Raw genomic sequence first — 24,181 nt, forward strand, 5'->3', positions numbered from 1 at the left:
GCCCTCTGGCCATCTTATCTAACATTGCTCCCCCTCTGGGGGGTATGGGCCAGAATTCTTTTGGGGGTGCAGAAAAGAGGCTGCTTCATCCTACTCTGATGCTGAAGGGAGACTGGTTCTGAAATGAGTGTAGCCTAAAGTGTTGGCCTGGGGCTGGAACCAGGATCCTTATGCTGGTCCTTGCGCTTTGCACCACATGTGCTTAATATGCTGTGCTCCTTACTGCTCAACCCCAACAGTTAATTGTTATTATATACTGTCTTCAAGTTTGGGAGCTACTCTCTGCCCTAATCCAGCTTTCTAGCCCTATTATCAACTCTGACTATATATTGGAATTGTATCTCTGTTATCTTAGAATCTTGTTAATCATTATTATATCACTAATAATTTTTTAAAGTTTATTTATTTATTTTGAATAGAGACAGAGACATTAAGAGAGAAAAGAGAAGGTAGAGAAGGAAAGGGACATCTACAACACTGCTTCATCTCTTGTGAAGCTTTTCCCCTGCTGGTGGTGACTTGGGGCTTGAACCTGGGTCATTGCACACTGTAACAAGTGTGTTCAGCCAGTTATACCACTATCCAGCCCCCCCGTCAGAGTTTTCAGGTTCTTTAAAATATTTCACCATTTAAAATATAGCTCCATGTCTATTTGTCCATTTTAATCATCACTTATATCCTGTTATACAACATAATCCTAGTGCATGTTGTCATGTCAAACAGTCAGAGGCCTATCGAAGACCACTAGGTTTGCGTCAAAGGATTTCAAAACAAATTTATTAAGTCAAAAAGAGAACAGTTTTGGAGCTGGGTGGGGGATACCTGGTTGAGAGAACAAATTACAATGTTCAAAAACCCAGATTCAAGCCTCTCCCCACCGAGAGGGGCTTCATGATCAATATAGTAATGCAACAAATGTCTGTATCTCCTTTCAGTCTCAACTTCTTTCTATCACAGTTCAAAATAAATAAACATGTAAGTAAATATTTTAAAGATATGACAACTTGAATATTGGTGCTTTCAGATGTCATTTATATCATAGTAATTTAGGGAAAATGAATTTTTCATGATTAGAGGGATTGAGCTATTTAATATACTAATTTTTACCATAATTATACTTTGTTACTTAAAAATTTTAATTATCTTTATGTGTAATTCCACACCATACCCACCACCAAAGTTGTTTCCCCACCTGCTCACCTCACAAAGGTAACCACCATTGCTATCACAAGTCTTACAGTTTGCTTCTGTTTTTGTTGTTTATTTTGGCATGTTCATGGCAATCAGATGTCTAGATTCCACATATTAATGAAACCATCTGGTCATTATCTTTCATCTTTTTACTCCGTTGTGTTCCCCTCCTAGAATGTGTTTGGTAGTGTTCGCCCATCTTTAAATTTCTGGAATAGTTTGAGGAGAATCAGAGTTAGTTCTTCCTTCAAAGTCTTACAGAGTTCATTACTTAAGCTGTCTGGGCATGAAATTTTATTTTGGGGAAGATTATTGATTAAGTTTGTACTAGTGATTGGCTTGTTTAAGCTACCTACTACTTTTTGTGTTAGGCTTGGCAGGTGCTATGATTCTAGGACATCTAGGTTGTCCAGTTTGTTTTACACAGAGATGTTTATAATCTTCACATAGGATTCTTTTAACTTCCCCCATCTTCAATTTCATCTCTCTCATTAATTTTTTTTAATCATAGCTTTCTCACTTTTTTTGGGGGAGGCTAGCTATTGGTTTATCTATTTTATTTACCCTTTGAAAAACCAGCTCTTGGTTTCACTAAAGTATTGGGTCTTCTTTCTGGTTCTATTTCATTAATTTCTGCTGATTTTGACTATTTCCTTCCTTCTGCTAACTCGTGGGTCTCTTTGTTGCCCCCTGTCCTTTATTATTTAATTTAATTTAATTTATTATTGGACAGAGTCAGAAAGAAGTAGAGAGAGAAAGAGGAAATAGGGAGAGAGACAATGATTAAGTCTCTGTTGGATTGATCCTCTTGCTAATATGTAGTGTCAATGTCTGTCTCTTTTTACCTTCTTTGCCTAAAAGTGTAATTTAGGGTAATTGTTGATAAATGTGTGCTTATAGCCATTTTGGTGTTTGTTTCAAGGTTGTTTTATGCTCTTGTTGACTATTTTCTGCTTGTTTCTAATTTTGTTTTATGTGGATGTCCCTGCTGTTGTTCTAGCCTCTAGGGCTGGGGGGCAGTTCTAGCCTCGGAGAGTTCTTTTCTCCTTGTTGTTCAAAGAAAAGGCAAGAAAGATTTATGACCCCCCCCCCCCCCAAATTCACTGCCTTCCTTACTCTGTGTGCTCTGTCTTGTAAGTACCAAAATGGCACTGAGCAGTGCTTCTTAAGTTTTGAGACCTTTTTCCCTCTCTCCTGATCAGGCTTGCCTGTATCCGCTTGTGGCTAAGTGAGTTACTTAAGAAGTCACAGTTGTGGGGAAGGAGGGGGGATTTTATTCTGAGTCACCAGGTCAGCTTAATGTCTTTGATGCCAATATTAGGTCTTCTTGCTATTGTTGCAGTCTCTGTGGTGTAACAACATTGGAAACTTAAGAAGTCACCATTGTAAATTGGTGAGGTTTTGGGTGATATATACATATATATATATATATATATTTTAACAGTTTTTGTTGCTTTAACTTGGACATGGAAATGGTGCACCTCAGCATCTAATTCCCAGTTTGGCACCAGCTGTCCATGCGTACAACATTTAGTCCTGGGTATTGCTTTCATCACCCCCTCTCTGCCCATGAACTACACATGTCTGTACTCACCTGTGGCTTGGTGACTTTCTGAAGAAATCCTGGTTGTATTTTATTGAGGTTTTTTTTTTTTTAATATTTACTTATTTATTTATTTTCCCTTTTGTTGCCCTTGTTGTTTTTCATTGTTGTTGTAGTTATTATTGTTGTTATTGATGTCATTGTTAGGACAGAAAGAAATGGAGGGGGGGGAAGACAGAGAGGGGGAGAAAAAGACAGACACCTGCAGACCTGCTTCACCGCCTGTGAAGCAACTCCCCTGCAAGTGGGGAGTCAGGGGCTCGAACCGGGATTCTTATCCCGGTCCTTGTGCTCTGCTCTATGTGTGCTTAACCCACTGCACTACCGTCCAACTCCCTTTTGTCGAGTTTTTCAGGTGAATTTTCACTGCTTTTTTCTAGTTGACTGGGGAGAGCAAAGTGAGTCTGCTCTTACTCCATTGCCATACCTCTGGAAGTCCTAGTTCTATTTATTTTTAATTAAGCCATTCTTATTGAGGAAATGTTTTACAAGATGGTTATTACTCCAGGGTTACAGTTTCACATCTCCACAAAGTACATTATAGCACAAATCACCCAATACCAAAGTGCTATCTCCCTCTGTCATAGGGGATTTGGCAAAGGACAGCCCCTCAACATTAAGTTGGAGGACTCGAAGAACAGGACCAACAGCTTGAAAGCTGTCAGGAGCTGCTTGTTGCTGGCTTTGAAAGTGACTGGGATCCATGTGGATTCAGTCGGCTAGGAAGGATCGTCAGTTTCCCCAATGAACAGGTACTCACTAGATGCACCATGGGAAGGTCGATCCAATGCATCCCGGTAGCCAACCCCCTCCCGTCTCCCATCCTCCCGTATCTCCAAACTCAGTGGCCAGTCACCTAACTCAAGTTGGACGTGCTAAGATCGACCCAGTCTGGAAAAGAGAAATTTCCCATGAGTGGTCATCCCACTTCCGGTTATCTTGTCCATCTCCCAAACTCTCTCCCTTTACACTGTCTGAACTGGAAGACGCTTTGAAGAGGGTTAAACCGGGAAAAGCTGCTGGCTATGATAACATCACCCCAGAACTCATTCTTAACCTGGGTCCCACGGCAAAGAAGTGGCTCGCTTCATTCCTGTCCCACATCTTGGAATGGCCGGTGCACCGCTATGTTCCATCGCTGGGGAGCCAGAGACGACCCGAACTGCCCCTGCGGCTACAGACAGACTATGACCCACATAGTCAACGACTGCCACCTCTCCAGATTCAAAGGACGTCTCGAAACTTTACATCAGGCTCAACCTGACGCTGTTGACTGGCTATGGAAGAAGGGCAAACGCTAGAAGAAGAAGAAGAAGAAGAAGGAGAAGGAGAAGGAGAAGGAGAAGGAGAAGGAGAAGGAGAAGGAGAAGGAGAAGGAGAAGGAGAAGGAGAAGGAGAAGGAGAAGAAGAAGAAGAAGGGGATTTGGCTCTCAACCCCCATAGACTTTTATTTACCATTGTTTGTATGTTAGTATGAGGTAGAAACTAAAGTAAAAGTTGTGATATATATCTACTCAGCTTCAAAACAACATTGAGTTATTCAGAAAATTTTTTAAAATAAACCACTTTATTGAAAAAAAATGTTGACTTACAAGACTGTTACTGTCACAGGTGTGCAATCTCACCAGTTCCCAGGATAGCTGTCAGCACACCACATCCTCCACAAACCTGACCTCTTCTTTTGCCATTGGATGCATATTCACTTTAACTTCAATGCATTGTTTTATAAATTAAATACACGTCTACACTTTTTCCTGTTGATTATTGTTTTCATTGAGAGAGATGGCCAAAGCATTGTTCCACCATTTATGATCTTTTATTTTGTTCTTGTCTTCCTTATCCTTATGTGACATCAGGAATCAAACCAAGATTCTGATGCATATAGGGCATATACTCTACTGCTGAGTTACTTCTCTGACAAAGATTTAAAACTTCTTAAAGGCACTGAATTGATCTCATGTTTTACATCTGCTTACATTTTTTGTTGCTTGCTATTGGTACTATTGAACTACTTTTAAAAAGCTTTTTAAAAGTCATTTTATTGATTTTGTTTACATTTTATACTTTTTAATTTATTAGAAAAATTATACATTCCTCCCATTGAGATAGGTCACATTCTTGTGAATAATAAGTACATCCAAGATAGCCCAACTCTGCCTATTGCTTATTTAGTTCTGAAAATTACTTGTGATATGTTTACATTTTATTGCTTTCCAGAGAGCAATTGGTTACTTTGATATAAATACTTTGATTTTCAGGGATTACAGTTCTATAGATTTAAAATGTAAATGAGAATAATTTTCAAGTTCAAGTTTTCACTGAATGTACAATAAATTGACAGCTATGATTTTAGCTGTTTTGTTATTTAGAGTCGTTTCATTAAAGTCATCCTTAAACTTTAATGTAATTTTCTGTATTATATAAACAATCTCCCAGTCCCATTCCAAGTCTGTGATCTCTGAAGTGTCTACATCTCATTTTGTTGATTATTCCTCTAATTGTAGTTAAACCCCAGGCCATGATGGTAGAGAAAGACTCAGGTAGATGGTGACAGTGGTATGTAGAGACCTACCATGGTGAGAGAAGTTATGTCTATGTGCCAACAACTCTCCTGTAAACTACTCTTATGAGAGTAATATTTCCTCCTGTTTTCTCATCATTGAAAGCATTATTCTCCTTTCACAAGTATTTTAAATGATTTGTCTTTGTTTCCATTATTGACGTTTTCTATGACATTACTTTTACTCTGGATTTAGATATCATTAGTGTTTATGTTTGAAAAGGGTACTGAGAAATTTAGCTTATAGTTGCTGAGCAGTCATTTAGATTTTATATTAAAATAACGTTTTAAAGTTAATTTAATTTCAAAGCAATATTTTTATAAATCTTTAATGTTTTGTTACCCTTATTTATTTATAAAATAAATTGGAGGGAAGGGGGGATAAAAAGGGGAAGAGACAGAGAGACAGCTGCAACACTGCTTCACCACTCTCAAAGCTTTCTCCCTGCAGGTGCAAACCTCAGGGTTTGAACTGGGGTCCTTGCACATTTTAACATGTGTGATCAACCAGGTGTGACACCAATAAGCCCCATTTTATTTATTTATTTATTTATACCAGAGCACTTATCAGCTCTGGTTTATGGCAGTGTGGAAGATTAAACCTGGGACTTCGGAACCTCAGACACGAGAGTCTCTTTGCACAACCACTACACTATCTACACCTGCCCTCAAAGCAATCCTTTTTGAAATTGATATGCAAAACTACCAGATGTTGACTTGAAAAAATGAATATATAAAATGATTTGAACAGGATTCAGTGAAAACTAGATAGGTTAAAGAAATGTTGAATAAATTATTGCATGTCGAGTATATGTTATTAAACATAAGTTATAAGTTTCAAAAATATAACATCTATAGGTATTTGTTCCTTCTTATGTAACGCCTTAGACATATTATTACCTTTTACATGAGAACAAAGCAATTCTTTTGATAAAGTATTTGAAGGCTTTCTTTACTTGATTGTTTCTCAAGGTATATATAAATGGATTAAGTGTAGGTGAAACAGAAGAAATGAGCAGTGAAACCACCTTATTAACGGTTACTTCTTCCTTTGCTGTAGGATTCATATAGATGAAAATACATGTCCCATAGGTGATAGATACCACAATCATATGGGAGGAACAGGTGGAAAAGGCCTTTTTCTTCTGCTGAACTGTAGGAAACCTAAAGATCGTCTTGATTATGTAAGTGTATGACAGAACCACACAAGTCAGAGTTATATTCAGAGTCAGCACAGCACAGATGATTATTGTCTGTTCCATGAACCAAGTATCTGAGCATGTGATTTTCATGAGGGGAAATGCATCACATCCAAAATGATCAATCTTGTTCGAGTCACAAAATTTTAGATTTAAGCCCACACTAAGTGGAGGGATTAATACACACAAACCAGCCATCCAACATGAGGTGATGAGAATTCTGCAGACCCTGCTGCTCATGATGGTCACGTAGTGCAGGGGTTTGCAGATGGCCACATAACGGTCATAGGACATGGCGGCCAGCAGAAAAAATTCTGTTACTGCACAGAGGTCAGTGAAAAACACTTGAGTAACACAAGCTGTATAAGTAATGAGCTGGTCGCCTGTGGCTATGTTATACAAGTATCTGGGAATACAAGCAGATGTGAATGAGATCTCCAAAAAGGAGAAATTTTTTAAGAAAAAGTACATGGGTGTTTTAAGGTGGGGATCCATAAAGGTGAGTGTGATGATGGTCAGGTTCCCAGTTAAACTTAGCATGTAGGTGATAAATAGAAAGATGAAAATTGGAACTTGCAGCTGAGGGTCATCTGTCAGTCCCAGAAGAATAAATGTTGTTATAGTAGCATTTCTCATCACTTGATGTCTGACTTCTCTCCAATCTGTATATAACAGTCAGGGAAATTTTCTTAAATGTTATAAATGATTAGAATTGTTCTAAAACTACATATTTTCCAACTTTTTTTTCTCTCTCTACATACACACCCCCCCCACACACACACACCACAGGATTTTGCATCTATTTCCTGTTTAGTCAAAGGTTGGCTTTGACTAAGCCTTTGACTGAGAAAGTATAACTTTATGGGTAAGAAAATTTTTGCTATTTAAGAATTTTTACTTTGTTCAGAAACTAAAGCAGAAAAATCCAGTGTTGATCTCATGTCTTGACATTTTAGATCTTTAAAAAAAACTAAAATATAATAAACTAGTTCTGGGCTGGGGAGATTACAAGACAGTTTGTGCCCTAGTATTCCATTTCTGAGGCCCATGAGGTTCCAGGTTCAATCCTCAGCATCACCATAAGTGAGAGCTGGATAGTGCTCTGGTCACTCTCTGTATCTCTCATTAAAATTAATTAAATAAAAATAAAAATTTAAAGGGGACCTGGTATTCACACAACTGGCTGAGCACATGCTATAATGCTAAAAGTCATAGGTCCAAGTCTCTAGTTTCCAAGTTCCACCTGCAGTGGGAAAGTTTCACAAGCAGTGAAGCAGTGCTACCATTCTCTCTCTCCTCTCCATCAATCTCTGAAGCAATGCTACCATCATCTTTTCTTATCTCCACTTGGAATATAACTAAAATATGCCTACTAGCTATCTACAAAATGGAGGACACCCCCCCCCCCCCAACTCTTCATTTGTACTATTCCAGCCTTTAGGTTCATGATTAGTCAAAAATTTGTTTGGCTTTATATGTTAACTGTCTTTTCAGCCACCAGGTTCCAGATGCTAGCATGATGCAAATCAGACTTCCCTGGACAGACAACCCCACCAATGTGCCCTGGAGCTCTGATTCCCAGAACCTTGCCCCACTAGGGAAAGAGAGAGGCAGGCTAGGAGTGTGGATCGATCTGTCAACACCCATGCTCAGTGGGGAAGCAACCATAGAAGCCGGACCTTCAACCTTCCGCATCCCACAATGACCTTGGGTCTATAGTCCCAGAGGGCTAAAAGATAGGAAAGCTATCAGGGGAGGGGAAGGGATACAGAGATCTGGCGGTGGGAATTGTGTTGCCTTTTACCTCTCTTATCCTATGGTTTTGTCAATGTTTCCTTTTTATAAATAAAATAATAATGATAATGAAATAATTCAAAAAAGAAACAGAAAAAGAAAAAAAAGAATTTCTCTGAAAAATTAGTCCCCTTTTCCTTTCTTTGGCTGTCAGTTCATGCCACTTAATATAACTAAAATAAAATATTTAACTCTAAAAAAAAAAGCAAGCTTATATGTCTTTACATGTGAAAATACTTTGTTTTTTAAAACTTTTAAATTTTTATTTATTTGATAGAGACAGCCAGAAATCAAGAGGGAAGGGGAAATATAGAGAGGGACAGAGACAGAGAGACACCAGCAGCACCGCTATACCACTTGTGGCGGTTTCCCCCTGTAGGTGGGGACCAGGGGCTCGAACCCAGGCGCTTGCACAATGTAAGGTGCAATCAACCAGATGTGCCACCACCCAGCCCCTTTGTTTTTTTAACTTGAAGTTGAATGTTTTTCAAACAATTTCTGTTTACATTGATTCCTTAAGTTAAATACAGATTTATTTATATATTTTATGTATAAAACATCTACAAAAGAAATTCAATTTAACTACATAAGGTAAATTCAACCTAAACGTAAATAACTCATAAATAGACCTTGAATAAATTAAAAGATATAAAGTCCCACTAAAGTTTATTTTCCTTTTCAGAGGAAAATATAATGTAGATGGTACAGAGAGATTTGCAGCTAGAGGCAGCTTTATCATACTTACACTTTGACTAGTAAAGCAGAGCTTTGGGTAGCTGTTTAAATGTTGCAATATTGAAATCACAATGTTAATAGTCAATAAAGGAATTGATTACATTATTACAGTTACTGGAATACCTGGAAACGCATAAATCTCCTTTTGTTTTCTTATTCCAGCAAATTGAACAGACTGGCTTATGACGGTCTTCGGGCTGTTAGGAACTTGCAGGCATTTTCTTACTATCTGCATATCTGAAAAGAAAATAAATTCCTCTCACAAGTGAATAATTTAAGAACTGTTTACACAGATGAAGAGGTGATATTTGAAAGTATTAGGACCGAGAGAACTGCATTTTTCAATGACAAATATGGCTTTGCTTTTAATTTGCAGAAGAGATGAAACAGTCCTTGGTGACATGCAATTAAGTTGGTAGTTAATTTTCTTAATAATGACGCTTGGTAAAAACACAAGTAGCCTAGCATCAGTGGGGACTATCTTTGGAGATATGAAGCTGTTACAGCAGTATAGACAAGATGGGAGGATGACTGTTTCATCCAAATTACACATTTCATTTATTTTATTTTTATTTATTTACTTAGTTTTAGATCCCAGGAGTGAACCCAGGGTATCGTTCATACAAAATATCACCATCTACCTCCCTGGGGGGCATTTTTCCATCCTTTATTTTAAAAATAGAAAGAGAAAACAGGGAAAGACACACAGAGAGGAAAACAGTGGAGACACTGCTCCACCATTCGTGGTGCCTTCCATCTAGAGGCGTAGTCCCTTATAGCGCCTACTATTGATGGGAAGGTAAATTGGTTCAGCCACCATGAAACCGCTAAAATGAAGTGACCTATGCATTGTCTTGTTTACTGAAGACTTATCTGTAGTAGCTAAAAACTGGCAGCAAACTAAATGCCAAAGTTTGGGCTTATATTATTACACTTTAAAAAATGAAATCCTGCCTTTTACAGCATGGGTGACCTAGTGAGTTAAGCCAAATGGAGAGATGAACACCACATGCTATACCACTTATGGTACATAGAGGGAACAAGCAGACAGATGAATAAATAAATAAGTAAAACTAACTGTTTGACAACAAGTGGTTACCAGAAGTGAAAAAAAGGTTGGGATAGTAATTTTTAAAAAATTTTTAAGTATTGGTTTAATGATGATTTATAAGATTATAATATGACAGGTGTATAATTTCACACCCATCACCAAAGTTCTGTGCCCTTCCCTCCCTGGAAGTAGTCATCAGAATTCTCCCAAAGTCTTAGAGGTGGGTTGGTTACTTAATTATTTTTATTTATTTGAAAATTCATGTGTTTCAATTATCTATATTCCACATGTGTCCAAAACCTATAGTTCTCTATCACATCCTTACTTCACTAAGCATAATCAGGGATTAATAAGTTTGGATGGAGGGGATCTAACTAATGAAGTATAGAATTGGGTTTTTAGTGACACATTTAGTGTCATATATGCACATGTCAATTTTTAACAGTACATAGCTACAAGTCACATAATGTTGCAGTGCTGTGGTATTCCATATCAGACACATCACTGGTCTTCTATAAATTTTTTATTCATGTAACGCTTTCAATGACATTTTAAGTTTATGCCACACTTCAATTACTATTCATCTTATATGTTTGAAATGAATTTTGTTTTTGTCTCCCATCTGAAAAAAAAATCACAGATTAACTTGATAGAAAATGTCAGGGAAATTATGTCAGTGGTACATCTGATTGAATGCACATGCTACAGTGTGCAAGGACCTGGGCTCAAGCCACTTTTACCCACCTGCAGAGGGGACATCTTCACAACCAGTAAAGCAGTGCTGCGGGTGTCTTTTGCTCACTCTCTATTTCTCTATAATCCTTACTTTTTCTCTGTTTCTTCCAATAAATCTCTCTCTCCCCCCATACACACACACACACACACACACACACACACACACACACACGTGTGTATGTGCATATGTAATTTTTTTGAAAAATAGAAAAACGCAATAAGCCAGCATGCAGAGTGGGAAGCAGTTATATTAGCACAAGCTGTAGAAAAAGCTTTGGGGAGGAGAGTCTGACTTTTACAATAGTGGAATAGCCATACATTATTTTGGTGTATTTCTTACCTCAATCAATAACCCAGAGAATTTACTGCCTTATTTTTTTGATACATAAAGGTTTTATTTGCCACATTAATCTCCCTCGTAAAAGTTGCAATTAAGTTATCTATATAGTTCTTAGCTCTAAGCTTTTAAGAGAGTCAACATTTCAAAGACTCAGCCTATGGTCTGTGTATTAAAAAGCTTGAGACATTCAATGAATTTTTCCCCTCTCATATTAATTAAATAGTGATTTACATGACTACAAGTTAATATGAGTGTACATAAACACTTATTTACTGCCTTATTTTATAGCTGGTGTTCTCTACTGAAACAGAAATCTTACGAAAGGTTGAGTAAAAGACAAAGGAAATAAATGAATTCATTACAAGGTATAATATAATTGCATCTTACAGAGGAGTTGAAGACTACAACATATTGAAAAACATGCTATTAAAAGATAAAGACAACCACAGGCTTCAGTAGAAAAGTTTGGAGCCATCCACCTTTTATGTGAACTAGTAGCTTCCATTGTACTTCACTTATTTAAAAAGAATGCAATTCTCTTAATTGAGTCATCGAAAGCTCTTTTTACCTGCTTATTTCTCAATGTATAAATAAATGGATTCAACATAGGAGAGATGGAAGAAATGAGCAGAGAAACTACCTTGTTAATGGTCACCTCCTCCTTTGCTGTAGGATTCATATAGATGAACATGCATGTGCCATAGGTGATGGACACCACAATCATGTGGGAGGAACAGGTGGAAAAAGCTTTTGTTCTTTGCTGTGCAGATGGAAATCCTAAAATTGTCTTGAGAATGTAAGTGTACGACAGAACTACACACATCAGAGTCAAGATAAGGGTCAGCACAGCAGAGATCAGAACTGTTTGTTCGATTAGCCATGTGTCTGAGCATGATATCTTTATCATCGGAGAAGCATCACAGAGAAAATGATCAATGACATTAGAGTCACAAAATACTAGATTTAGCCCCAGACTAAGTGGGGGGGTTATGATCAACAATCCAGCCAGCCAACAGCAAAATACAAGCCTGCTGCAGACTCTGCTGCTCATGATGGTCACATAGTGCAGGGGTTTGCAGATGGCCACATAGCGGTCATAGGACATGGCGGCCAGCAGGAAAAATTCTGTTATTGCGAATAGATCAGTGAAAAACACTTGAATGATACAAGCATTATAGGTAATGATTTTATCTCTGGTTGCTATACTGTACAAGTATCTGGGAATACAGGCTGTTGTGAATGAGATCTCTAGCAAGGAGAAATTTTGCAAAAAGAAATACATGGGTGTTTTGAGATGGGGATCCACAAAAGTAAGTGTGATGATGGTCAGGTTCCCAGTTGCACTCAGCAGGTAGGTGAGGAGCAGAAAGATGAAAATTGGAACTTGCAGCTGAGGGTCATCTGTCAATCCCATCAGTATGAATGTTGTTACTGTATAATTTTTCATCACTGCTGATGTCTGTTCAATCTGTATGTCCAATAGTTGAGAGAAATTATTGTTAGTTTATGTTATTTGTTTAACTCAAATCAACTTCAGATTCATTATATTTTAATATTATATTATAAATCATACCATGGATATAGTTAGATATATCTGCTAATTTGTCAAGTTTATAAAAATTTATATTTATAAGTGGAAACACTGACAAGACTATAGGATATTAGGGGTACAGTTCCCACCACCAGAACTCTATCCCCTCCTTTCCCCTGATAGCTTTCCTATTCTTTAACCCTCTGAGAATATGGACCCAGGTCCTTATGGGGTGCAGAAGGTGGAAGGTCTGGCTTTTGTAATTGCTTCCCTGCTGAAAGTGGGTTGTCATGGTTTTATATGTAACAAATATGTTATTTGACTTCCACAGTTCTTTCCTACTTAGGGCTAAATAGAAAATGCATCTTTAATATTTTCAAATTAGCTATTTGGTATTTTTCAGTATATTAACCAACAGTACAGAATTTTGATTCAAGCGGTCTGGGAGATGGCGTGCTGCATAAAGCATTGGACTCTCAAGCATGAGGTCCTGAGTTCAATACCCAGCAGCACATTTACCAAAGTGGTGTTTGGTTCCTTCTCTCTCCTATCTTTCTCGTTAATAAATAAATAAAATATTTTTAAAAGAATATTGATTCAGACCTTGGGTTTTAAAGTTGATTAATTTTTTAAGGATCAGTGTATTTTCTCCGATGAATAATAATAAACCTCTCACAGACAACCACATGTAAGTTTTCTTTCCTTAGAGATTTATTCCTGATTTCACTGTGATTTTTCCCTATAATCTACATTTTTCTAATGTCTTTTGACCTAGGTTCCATTGTGTACAAATTAAAATGCATAGTAAAATATTACAAACACATTTACACAGCATTTTTCTTCATGAAACACTTTGAAAAATTAATGTAAAGTTGTGCACATGCTTTTTGCATGTCTTTGGTGCCTCATATGTGGCACATTTTGTCTGCTGGGCTGACATTTTGAGAGACAAAGAAAGTGAGAAATTCCACAACATCAAAAATGTCCATTAGTGCACAAGTCCTTCTAAGTTGTATTCAGGTAGCGTGAACCTGGGCTGTGTACATGGTAAGGCAGGTACTCTATTAGGCTCTACTAGGTGAGGTAACTTAATGGCTCCCTGAATAAGTTGTTTGTTTGTTTGTTTAAATAGACAAGAGAGGGAGGGAGGAAGGGAGGGAGAGAGAGAGGGAGAGAGAGAGAGAGAGAGAGAGAGAGGGAGAGGGAGAGGGAGAGGGAGAGAGAGACTGAGACTCCAGTACTGAAGTTTCTTCCAAAGTGGTGGGGGTTGGCCTCAGACCTGTGTAAGAACACATGAAAAAGCAGAACACTACCCAAGGGTATAAATTATTTCATGTTATTGTTTTGTCTGCTTGATTCTTTGGACATATTACTATTAAGGTTTCATTATTCACCTTCTCCATGCTTTGTTAAAAATTGCTATAATTTGGGGATAGTGCAGTGGTGCAGTGGGTTAAGTGCATGTGGTGCAAGGCGCAAGGACCGGCATAAGGATTCCGTTTCGAGCCCCTGGCTCCCCACCTGCAGGGGAGTCGCTTCACAGATGGTGAAGCAGGTCTGCAGGTATCTGTCTTTCTCTCCCCCTCTCTGTCTTCCCCCTCCTCTCTCCATTTTCTCTCTGTCCTATCCAACAGCGAACAATGTCAACAATGGCAATAATAATAACCACAACAAGCCTACAACAACAAGGGCAACAAAAGGGGGAAAAAATGGCCTCCAGGAGCGGTGGACTCATGGTGCAGGCACGGAGCCCAGCAATAACCCTGGAGGAAAAAAATTGCTATAATTTATACAGGTTTTCATTCATGATTATTAAATTTCTGTTCCTAGTAGTGCATTTCTCTTCTGACATACATATTGAATGGCCTGCTTAGTATATGTACTTATATGTTCAACCTATTTCTAATCATGTATGCTTGTACAAATGTCATTTCAGTGTGGCTAAAACAGATGTTATGAACTTCATATGGAGTACCATCTTTCTCTTTCCCTACACATTATTAAATTTCTTTTGTTTTACACATTTTATGTGCTGTTGAATAATCTGTTATTTTGTATATTGCCTTACTACTCAATGGAGTAAAGTTAGTTGTCACAGAATTTCAGTTGAAGTTCCACCTCCTCTGGGAATTTTGTAATTGTATGACTACGTTGAACTGTGTACACACACACATACGTACACACTCATACGCACACAGCTACTTTAATAGCAAATAATATTTGCCACTATGTTAGTGCTCAAAGGAAATATTTGTTGAGATCATATTTTTCTCACCATCTTAGCAATGACAGGGAATACAGCCCCACATATACTGACAATACCTCAAGGCTATTTCCTAAACAAATGCATATATTTAGAATTTGACAGCCTACAGATAACATTTGGACATAAATTAATACTTATTTCATAGTCAATATTCTCACTTTACTTTTATGTATTTCTGATTCTATAACTAAAATATTAACAAGCAGTTGGGTATTTTAAAGTTGAGCTTATGACAAAAAGTACTTCACTGTTATTCTCTCAGGTCTTCCCAATAAAAGAAAGAATCACTATAGAGGAATTTTCAGTTTCAAAAAGTCTCTCATTGCTTATAATTCTATAACAATGCGCAAAAAAAAATTCCTTACAAAACCATTATTTCTGTGTCTGAGGCAGTGTTTCTTCTTATCCTTCTCCTCTTCCTCCTCCTCCTCCTCCTCCTCCTCCTTCTCCTCCTCCTTATCCCCCTTCTCCTCCTTCTCTTCCTTCTCCTCTTTCTTCTTCTCCTTCTCCTCCTCCTCCTTCTCTTCTTAAACAATTTTGTTCATACTGAGATTGGGAGAGTGCCACATCTCATGTGTTGTGCAATTCATACTGTTAAGTTAAACTCATAGAGTGGTAGTAACAAATCGGGGGGGGGGGGATGCTGACTTAGGTTTATGGTCTGACTGAAAACTAGAACACTCTGAAGACATTTGGTCTAAATATATGATTGAATCAGAAGTAGTGGGTAATGACTGCTGCAGTCTACTTATCATCCTTTCTCTTTATCTCTAAGACTGTGTATCACTATGAGACTCAGTTGGATATGCTGCACACTATTTTTATTCCTGTTAAACCATACCTATTATCATGCACAAGGACTCCAGTTTAAGACTCTGGACCCCACCTGCAGTTTGATAGCAAGCTACATGGGCAGTGAAGCAGTGCTTCAGGTGTCTTTTTTCACTCTAGTTTCTTTCTATCTGTATTAAAAAAGGAAAATCTATCAGGAACAATGGATTTGTCATGCAGACACTGATCTCCAGTGACAACACTGTAGCAATAAAATTTTTCTTTTCTTTCAAGTTATTTCACACTATTATATGTGTATAATTCAGTAAAGCAGTTCTCACAAAAATGTAATCAAGTCATCTTTGTTAATTTATCTTTCTATACACATTTGAAAGGAAACAGGGTCTCTAATGAGCGATGTTGCTTCACTTAGCGTTCTGAAGTGATGAAGGGAATAATCACACATACACAATTAATTCTTTTATTTTCCAATTTGGAGTCATTTCAGAACACTTTTTATATGAGAATCCCTTTAAACGGTTACCTATTGACTATTATGATATTATATATACAAATATACTGAAACTTTTATAAGTTATATTTTAAAGTAGTATATGCCTTTTTAGTATAGGCAGATACAATCTAAATTTTCTCAGAAGAAATATGGTCAGATTTTTACATCGTAAACACTATTATTGTTACAAAATGTTTTCATACTTACTTTTCAGTCAATCATAGCTTCCTTATGCTGTTTTAAAATAGTACTTCTTAATGTCACTTGATTGAAAATGATGGAATTGATACCGATTTTCCTTGGAACTCCTTTTTAATTTTGCTTGTGCAAAGCCCATCTTCAGTTTCTCTGAACATGTTGAAGTGTCTCTGAGATTGCTGTCTTCATGAAATGGTACTTCTTATTAAAGGTCTAGGAGATAATTTCCTGTGTATTTTAACACTTGAAAATGATATTTACAACATGGGATTCTGGAAAGATACTCTCTCAATCTCTCTCTCTTTTTCTGTTTCTCTTTTTTTGAAAGTGTTGGTATTTCAGTATCTTCGGTCAGAGACAGACATTTGAACAATACCGACCTTGACTTATTCAAATAAGTGAGTAAACAAAAGGTCCTTGGTGACTAACATGAGATATCACTAATGAACCTGTGGAATAATTTTATTTGGCAAAAGACAATAATGAATAAATGGCTTTTGCTCCAGTGTCCTTAGAGACAAGGTCAAGTATCAGGCTATTTAGTTCATCTTCTCATTTAACAATGGTACTAGATGAAAATAAACATACAATAAATTGCAAAATTTGATAAATTTCAACATGGCCGTAGTTCTGTGAACACATAAATATGAACATTTCCATCCAGTGTTATTTGGATCTTTGCAATCCCATGTACCCTATTATTTTTTTATAGGAATGTGTGTGCATTTTTTTTATTGTGGAGTTAATAATGGTTGACAGTACAGTCTTCAACACTTAGGCACAACCTCTCACCTCCCTTCCGATATACAAGAATCCCAATGTCCCTTTATCCTCTTGTAGGTGGAACTTGAGTATAAAGAACAAAAATTGGAGGGGGGTTGCAGGTGGTGACACACCCAGTTAAACACAGTGCTATGTGCAAGGACCCAGATTTGACCATCTGCTCTCCACCTGAAGACATGCTTCACAGTGGTGAAATATGGGGGGTGATTTTGCAAGGATGAAATCAGACAGACACCTGGTTTTTTCTTTTCCAATCTGTATGCCTTTCATATCTCTTTCGTGTCTGACTGAGGAGGGGAGGGCCTCAAGAACTATGTTGAATAACAGTGGAGATAGTGGATATCCTTGCCTGGTTTCCAATTTTAGAGGGAACGTTTTCAGTTTTTCCTCATTGAGAAGGATGTAGCTAGGGGTTTGTTGTAAATGGTCTTTATTATGTTGAGGAATGTTCCTTCTATTCCCAGTTTCTGGAAAGTCTTTATCATAAGTGGGTGTTGGATCTTGTTGAATGCCTCTTAAGGATCAGTTGATCTGACCATGTAATTTTTCTTTTTCTTTTTGTTGATACGATGAATTACATTATTTGCAGATGTTGAACCATCCCTGCTTCCCAGGGATGAATCCCACTTGATCTTGGTGAAGTATTCTCTTGACATGTTATTGGATTCAGTGTGCCAAGATCTTTGCATCAATGTTCATCAGAGATATAGGTCTATAGTTTTATTTCCTGGCATACTCTTTTTCTGTTGCTTGAGGCATCAACATGATGTTTGCCTCATAGAATATTTTTGGTAGTGTTTGCCCTTATACAATGTTTTGGAATAGTTTGAGGAAAACTGGTGTTAGTTCTTTGAAAGTCTTACAGAATTTGTTAGTAAAGTCTTCTGGGCCTGGGCTTTTATTCTTGGGAAGATTTTTGATGACTGATTCAATTTCTAAGCTAGTGATTGGCTTACTTAAGCTATCCAGTTCTTCTTATGTGGCATTGTGAGAAGTGGCCAATTTGTCTGCAGTCCATGGTTCTTACCAGGTCCAGTTTCTCTTTTGGTTTCTTCAGTGACCCAGATTCAGAGGGGTATTGTTAAGTCTCCACAGTTTGGGTGTTTTTCTATGATTCTCTTTGTGGTTATTTTTAAGTTCACTGCCTCATGGTAAGAAAAGTTACTTTTTATGATTTCAATAGTCACATATTATTAAGGATGTCTTTATGACTCAGCACATGGTCAATCCTTGAGAATGTTCCATGTGCAATTGAAAAAAACATATGTTCTTTTTTTTTTTTTTTTAGGGATGAAAGGTTCTGAAAATATCTATTAATCCTATCTCACCTCTGACTTCATGCAAGGCTTTTATTTCCTGTTGTTTTTTTTTTTTTGTCTTGATGATCTATCTCTTGGTATAAGTGATATGTTAAAGTCTCTAACTAATCCTGTGCTGTTAGACCTTAAGGTCAGTTACCTTGTTTTTTGTTTGTTTGTTTTTCCATATTTGGGTACATGCATATTGGGAACATATATATTGACAGTGGTTATTCTTCCTGTTGGATTGAGCCTCTCAGCAATATGTAGTGTCCATGTCCATTTCTTTTTGCCTTTTTTTCCTGAAAGGCTAATTTATCTGATATTAGAATTGTTGTTCCTGCCCTTTTATTTACGTTATTGACTTGACATGCCTTATTAAAAACTCCTTGACACTTGGAGCTTCTGTTTTCTTTTCTTTTGGATGTTTGTTTTCTGGAGACACAGAATAGATGGGTCTTGCTTTTTAGTCCATTCAGTCATTCTGAATTTTTTTACTGGTGAATTTAAACCGTTCATATTTAGGGTGATTATTGCTAAATATGGTTTGTTTATAGCCATTCTGGTGTTTGTTTCAAGGCTGTTTCATGTTCTTATTGACTCTTGTATATTTCTGTTTGCTATTTTATGTGGAATGCTTTCTATGATGGACTTGCCTACTGTCTATTTCCTATGTGTCTTTGTGTGATATTTAGTTTTGTGTTTATTATGAATGTTGTGTCTAACTTGCAATATCTACAAGAGCCTTTTTCAGGTTGGCCTTGGCTCAACAGCATTGGACTGTGCTGCTCTATTTAGCTCTCCTCTTTCCTGTGTCCAGTTTTCCCTATTGTTTTTGTGTTCCTGGTTCTGTTCTAATACTGATCATCTCATTAAAAGTTTGAATTTCGTTGCTTCTTTTTTACGTGTGGGACTCCTCTTAGTAATTCTTATGGGGGGGGGGTTTCCAAAAAATTCCTTCTGTTTCTAAATTACTTGCAAAGATCATTATTTCTTACTCATATTCGAAGGATAATTTAGCGAGATAGAGGATTGTGGCTGGTAATTCTTTTTCTTTCTTTCTTTCTTTCTTTTTTTTTTTTTTTTTTTTTTTTGCCTCCAGGGTTATCACTGGGGCTAGGTGCCTGCACTACCAATCCACTGCTCCTAGAGGCCATTTTTCCATTTTGTTGCCCTCATTGTTACTGTTGTTGTTGTTGTTACTGGATAGGACAGAGAGAAATCAAGAGAGGAAGGGAAGAGAAAGATAGACACCTGCACACCTGCTTCATCACTTGCAAAGCGACCCCCCCTCCCCACCCGGACACCGGTCCCTGTGCTTTGTGCCATGTGCATTTAACACGCTGCACTACCACCCAGCCTCTGTGGCTGGTGATTCTTATCTTCTAGTACTTTGAATATGCCACTCCACTTGACTCCTTGCCTCTAGTATTTGTGATAAGAAATTGGATGAAAGCGTGCTGCACGGTTCTGCATTTGTATATGACTTTTTCCCTTTCCCTGAAAGCCTGTAATATATATTTTTCCTCTGGTTTTGGACAGTTTTACAATGATGTGTCTTAGTTGTGACATTTTTGGACTCAACAATTTGAGCGTGGGTTCACCTTCTTGCATTCATGTATGGGAAATTTTCCTGATAAAATTGCTTTGAATATGTTCTCTATTCCTCTCTCCCTCTCTTCTTCCTCAAGAACCCCAGTAACTGATGTCCATCTTTCTGCTGGAGTCTGCCATTATATAGAGAAGTGCTTCATTTTTTTTTCCCTAAACCTTTCTCTCTAGGAGTTTTAAATTCAGAGTGTGGTGGTTGTGTCTTCTAGTATTGATATTCTCTCTTTCACCTGATTCAGTCTACTTCTGAGACCTCTTTCCTCAACTGAACTGCATTCAAAGTACCCTTTAGGTCCTGCAGTTATGTTTGCAGTTTTTTTTCCCCTGTACTTTGCATTTATTTGTAACATTTCTTTGTAACATCACTGAGTTATTGAGTCTTAACTTTAGTTTCTTAAAGTGATTTTTAAAATGAGTTTTCTGAAATCTGTCAGTTTTTTTTTTCTAGATCTGTATCTGTTTGGGTTTTATGTCATTGCTTACTGTGTATTTCTCAGTTCCGACATTTCATATTCTTTCATCATGCCAGCAGGAGGTGCCATGGCTGAGGTGTTCAATTTCTCTGTTTATATATCTCCATGCGGGAGGGGAGATTTTGTCCTGAGTCACCAGGTGAGTATCCCTGATGTCAATATAGGGTCTCCCTGCTGCTGTTTCAGCCTCTGTCAGGCATCAACATTCAAAACTCAAGAAGTCACAATTGTAAATTGATGAGTTTTTAGATTTTTTTTTTCTCCCCACCAGTTCCTTGTAGCTTAAACTTGGACTCAGAAGTGATGCAGCTCAGCTGCCAGCCTCCTGGTTTGGTGGCAGAATTCCCTGAACCCTGGATATTAGTCCTGGGAAGTTTCATAGTCTCTATCTCTTGTATTTATAATTTACCATACTGCTATAAGAGAAGCTAAATATAAAATAATAGTAATTAAATTTTATTAACAATTTCTAGGTGCTTTCATTGCTAGTCCTTGGATATTATTTGAGTCTACCATATTTTTGTCATTCTGGAACCATAAATTATTCTTACAAAAACATTTTGCTACTATTGCATTATACCTTTTATATGACTTTAAGTCCAAATTCCATTGCAGTCATATTGATGTGGATGAAATAAATTTAGAATAAAATTTTGTAACATTAGCCTATAAATGAAGTTCAATAAGCTGCAATATAGTAATACAGCTATAAGAGAGCTTATTAAGAAACACAAGTGACTAGAATAGACACAACTGACAGAATATTTATCTTTCACTTTGAATTAACTACTGTTTTATCTTCTTTGAGAGGATTACAATCTTTTTAATTGAGTCATACCAGGCTTTCTTCACTTGCTTGTTTCTCAGAGTGTAAATAAATGGGTTTAACATAGGTGAAATAGAGGAAACCAGCAGGGACACACCTTTATTAAGAGCTACCTCCTCCTTCACTGAAGGTCTGATGTAGATGAAAATGCAGCTGCCATATGTGATGTAAACCACAATCATGTGGGAAGAGCGCGTTGAAAAGGCTTTCTTCCTTTGCTGAGCAGAAGGAAATCTTAGAATTGTTATGATGATATAAATGTATGACAGAACCACACACACAGGGTCATGATAAAAGTCAGTACAGCACACACTAAAATCATTCTCTCTATGAACCATGTGTCTGAGCAGGATATCTTTAGGAGAGGAGTGGCATCACAGAAAAAATGATCAATGACATTAGAGTCACAGAATTCCAGATTGATGCCAAAACTAAGTGGGGGGATTATGATTAGCTAACCAGTCATCCAGCAGCTGATAATGAGCTTATTGCAGAATCTCTTATTCATGATGGTCACATAATGCAGGGGCTTGCAGATGGCTACATAGCGGTCAAAGGACATAGTGGCTAAAAGAAAGAACTCTTTTATTCCAAAAAGGTAAGTGAAAAAGATTTGAATTGCACAAGCCTCATAAGTAATTACTTTGTCACCAGTTGATATATTGTACAAAAATCTGGGAATGCAAGCTGTTGTGAATGAGATTTCCAAGAAGGAGAAATTTTGGAGAAAAAAATACATGGCTGTTCTAAGATGACAATCTATGAAGGTTAGGACAATAATGGTCAGATTCCCAGCTACACTCAGCATGTAGGAAAGGAAAAGAAAGATGAAGATTAGAATTTTCATTGGTGGATCATCAGTCAGTCCCAGCAAGATGAATGTTGTTATTGTGTGGTTTCTCATCACGACTTCCTGTTTTCTTTCCAATCTGCATGAAAAAAATCAGACACTTGATAGAATTTGTGAAGCCAAAATGACCAGTCAGCACTAGCTGTAGTGGCATATTCCATTAATTCAAAGTGATCATCTTATCAGCAAGTGATAATGTAATATTACTGGGAATTTAAGAACTGATTTTATCTTCATCCATGCCCTAGATTCATCACTGTTTACAATAGTTTTCGCTTAGTGTATCTGCCCATGAGTTATGAATGGTAGTGATCAAATGCTTTGTAATACTAAGATAATTTACTAAAATTACCATCCATCTCTCACCAGTTAATTGCAAGTACAGGGGTTCTGGTGGTAGCTCACCAGGTTTAGCACTCATAGTGCGAAGCACAAGGACTGGTGCAAGGATCCCTGTTTGAGCGCCTGACTCTCCACCAGGGAAGTCGCTTCACAAGTGGTGAAGCAGGTCTGCAGGTGTTTATCTTTCTCTCCCCTTCTCTGTCTTCTCCTTCTGTCTCAAAATAAATAAATAAATAATGAAAAAATAGCTGCAGGAGCAGTGAATTCATAGTGCAGTCACTGAGTCCCATCCATAACTGAAGCAAGCAAGCAAACAAACAAACAAAATACACCAACATTAGCTGTTTACAACCTGCAGTCATAACCTCCAGTGTTTAGAATTTTTCTTTCACTGAGCAATAGGGGACTCCCCTGTGCAGAATTGAATTATTTGTAGATAATTTCACTCTTTAAAAATATTTATTTATTTATTCCCTTTTGTTGCCCTTGTTGCTTTTTTTATTGTTGTAGTTATTATTGTTGTTGTTGTTACTGATGTTGGTGTTGTTAGATAGCACAGAGAGAAATGGGGAGAGGAGGGGAAGACAGAGAGGGGGAGAGAAAGATAGACACCTGCAGATCTGCTTCACCACCTCTGAAGTGACACTCATGCAGGTGGGGAGCCGGGAGGCTCAAACTGGGATTCTTTTTTTTTTTTAATATTTATTTTATTTATTCCCTTTTGTTGCCCTTGTTGTTTTATTGTTGTAGTCATTATTGTTGTTGTTGGATAGGACAGAGAGAAATGGAGAGAGGAGGGGAAGACAGAGAGGAGGAGAGAAAGATAGACACCTGCAGACCTGCTTCACCGCCTGTGAAGCGACTCCCCTGCAGGTGGGGAGCCGGGGTTCGAACCGGGATCCTTATGCAGGTCCTTGTGCTTTGTGCCACCTGCGCTTAACCCTCTGCGCTACAGCCCGACTCCCTCAAACTGGGATTCTTACACAGGTCCTTGTGCTTTGTGCCACCTGTGCCTAACCCAGTGCATTACCACTTGACTCACCTAATTTTACTTATTATTGTCTTCATTTAAAATACTTCTCACTGATTGGTCCATTAGGGTTTGTAGATGCTAGCATAGATAAGGAAATAGTTGGGGCTGGGCAGTTGCACATTTGGTTAAGTGGACATAGTACTAAGTGCAAGGACCAATTCAAAGATCCGGGTTTGAGCTCCTAGCTCCCTACTTGCAGTGGGGATACCTCACAAGAGGTGAAGCAGGTCTGAAGGCATCTCCCTTCCTCTCTCTTTCTCGATGTATCCACCCTCTCAGTTTCTCTGCCCTATCCAATAAAATGGAAATGGCTGCCCGTAGCAGTACTGAGCACCGACTGCCAACACTGAGCAACGAGCCCCAACAATAACTTTTATATTTTCCTTGAGGAATGACAGCTGCTCTCAGATTAAGGCTTCTGGTTTTCAAATACAGTGGATGAGTCTGTTGTGCTGGAAAATATTTCTACAGTTTGAT

At 37.7% G+C, this 24,181-nt stretch overlaps 2 protein-coding genes and 1 pseudogene across 2 annotated transcripts; all 3 read right to left on the reverse strand.

The window, feature by feature from the left end:
• Positions 1–6,250: 6,250 nt before the first annotated feature.
• Positions 6,251–7,189, reverse strand: LOC103109220 (olfactory receptor 6C2-like). Its single transcript, XM_007518264.1, has one exon. The coding sequence runs from the start codon at positions 7,187–7,189 to the stop codon at positions 6,251–6,253; it is 939 nt and encodes a 312-aa protein (XP_007518326.1).
• Positions 7,190–11,719: 4,530 nt separating this feature from the next.
• Positions 11,720–12,655, reverse strand: LOC103109099 (olfactory receptor 6C2-like). Its single transcript, XM_007518105.1, has one exon. It carries the CDS (start codon positions 12,653–12,655, stop codon positions 11,720–11,722), a length of 936 nt encoding a protein of 311 aa, XP_007518167.1.
• Positions 12,656–21,439: 8,784 nt separating this feature from the next.
• LOC103109221 (olfactory receptor 6C2-like) lies at positions 21,440–22,383 on the reverse strand (annotated as a pseudogene).
• Positions 22,384–24,181: the final 1,798 nt, after the last annotated feature.

This window comes from Erinaceus europaeus, chromosome 7 (assembly GCF_950295315.1).
Source record: "Erinaceus europaeus chromosome 7, mEriEur2.1, whole genome shotgun sequence".
Taxonomy (NCBI): Eukaryota; Metazoa; Chordata; class Mammalia; order Eulipotyphla; family Erinaceidae; genus Erinaceus; species Erinaceus europaeus.

Coding starts and splice junctions, on each gene's coding strand:
- LOC103109220 (XM_007518264.1), bottom strand. CDS start 7,189: ATGAGAAATGCTACTATAACAACATTTATTCTTCTGGGACTGACAGAT.
- LOC103109099 (XM_007518105.1), bottom strand. CDS start 12,655: ATGAAAAATTATACAGTAACAACATTCATACTGATGGGATTGACAGAT.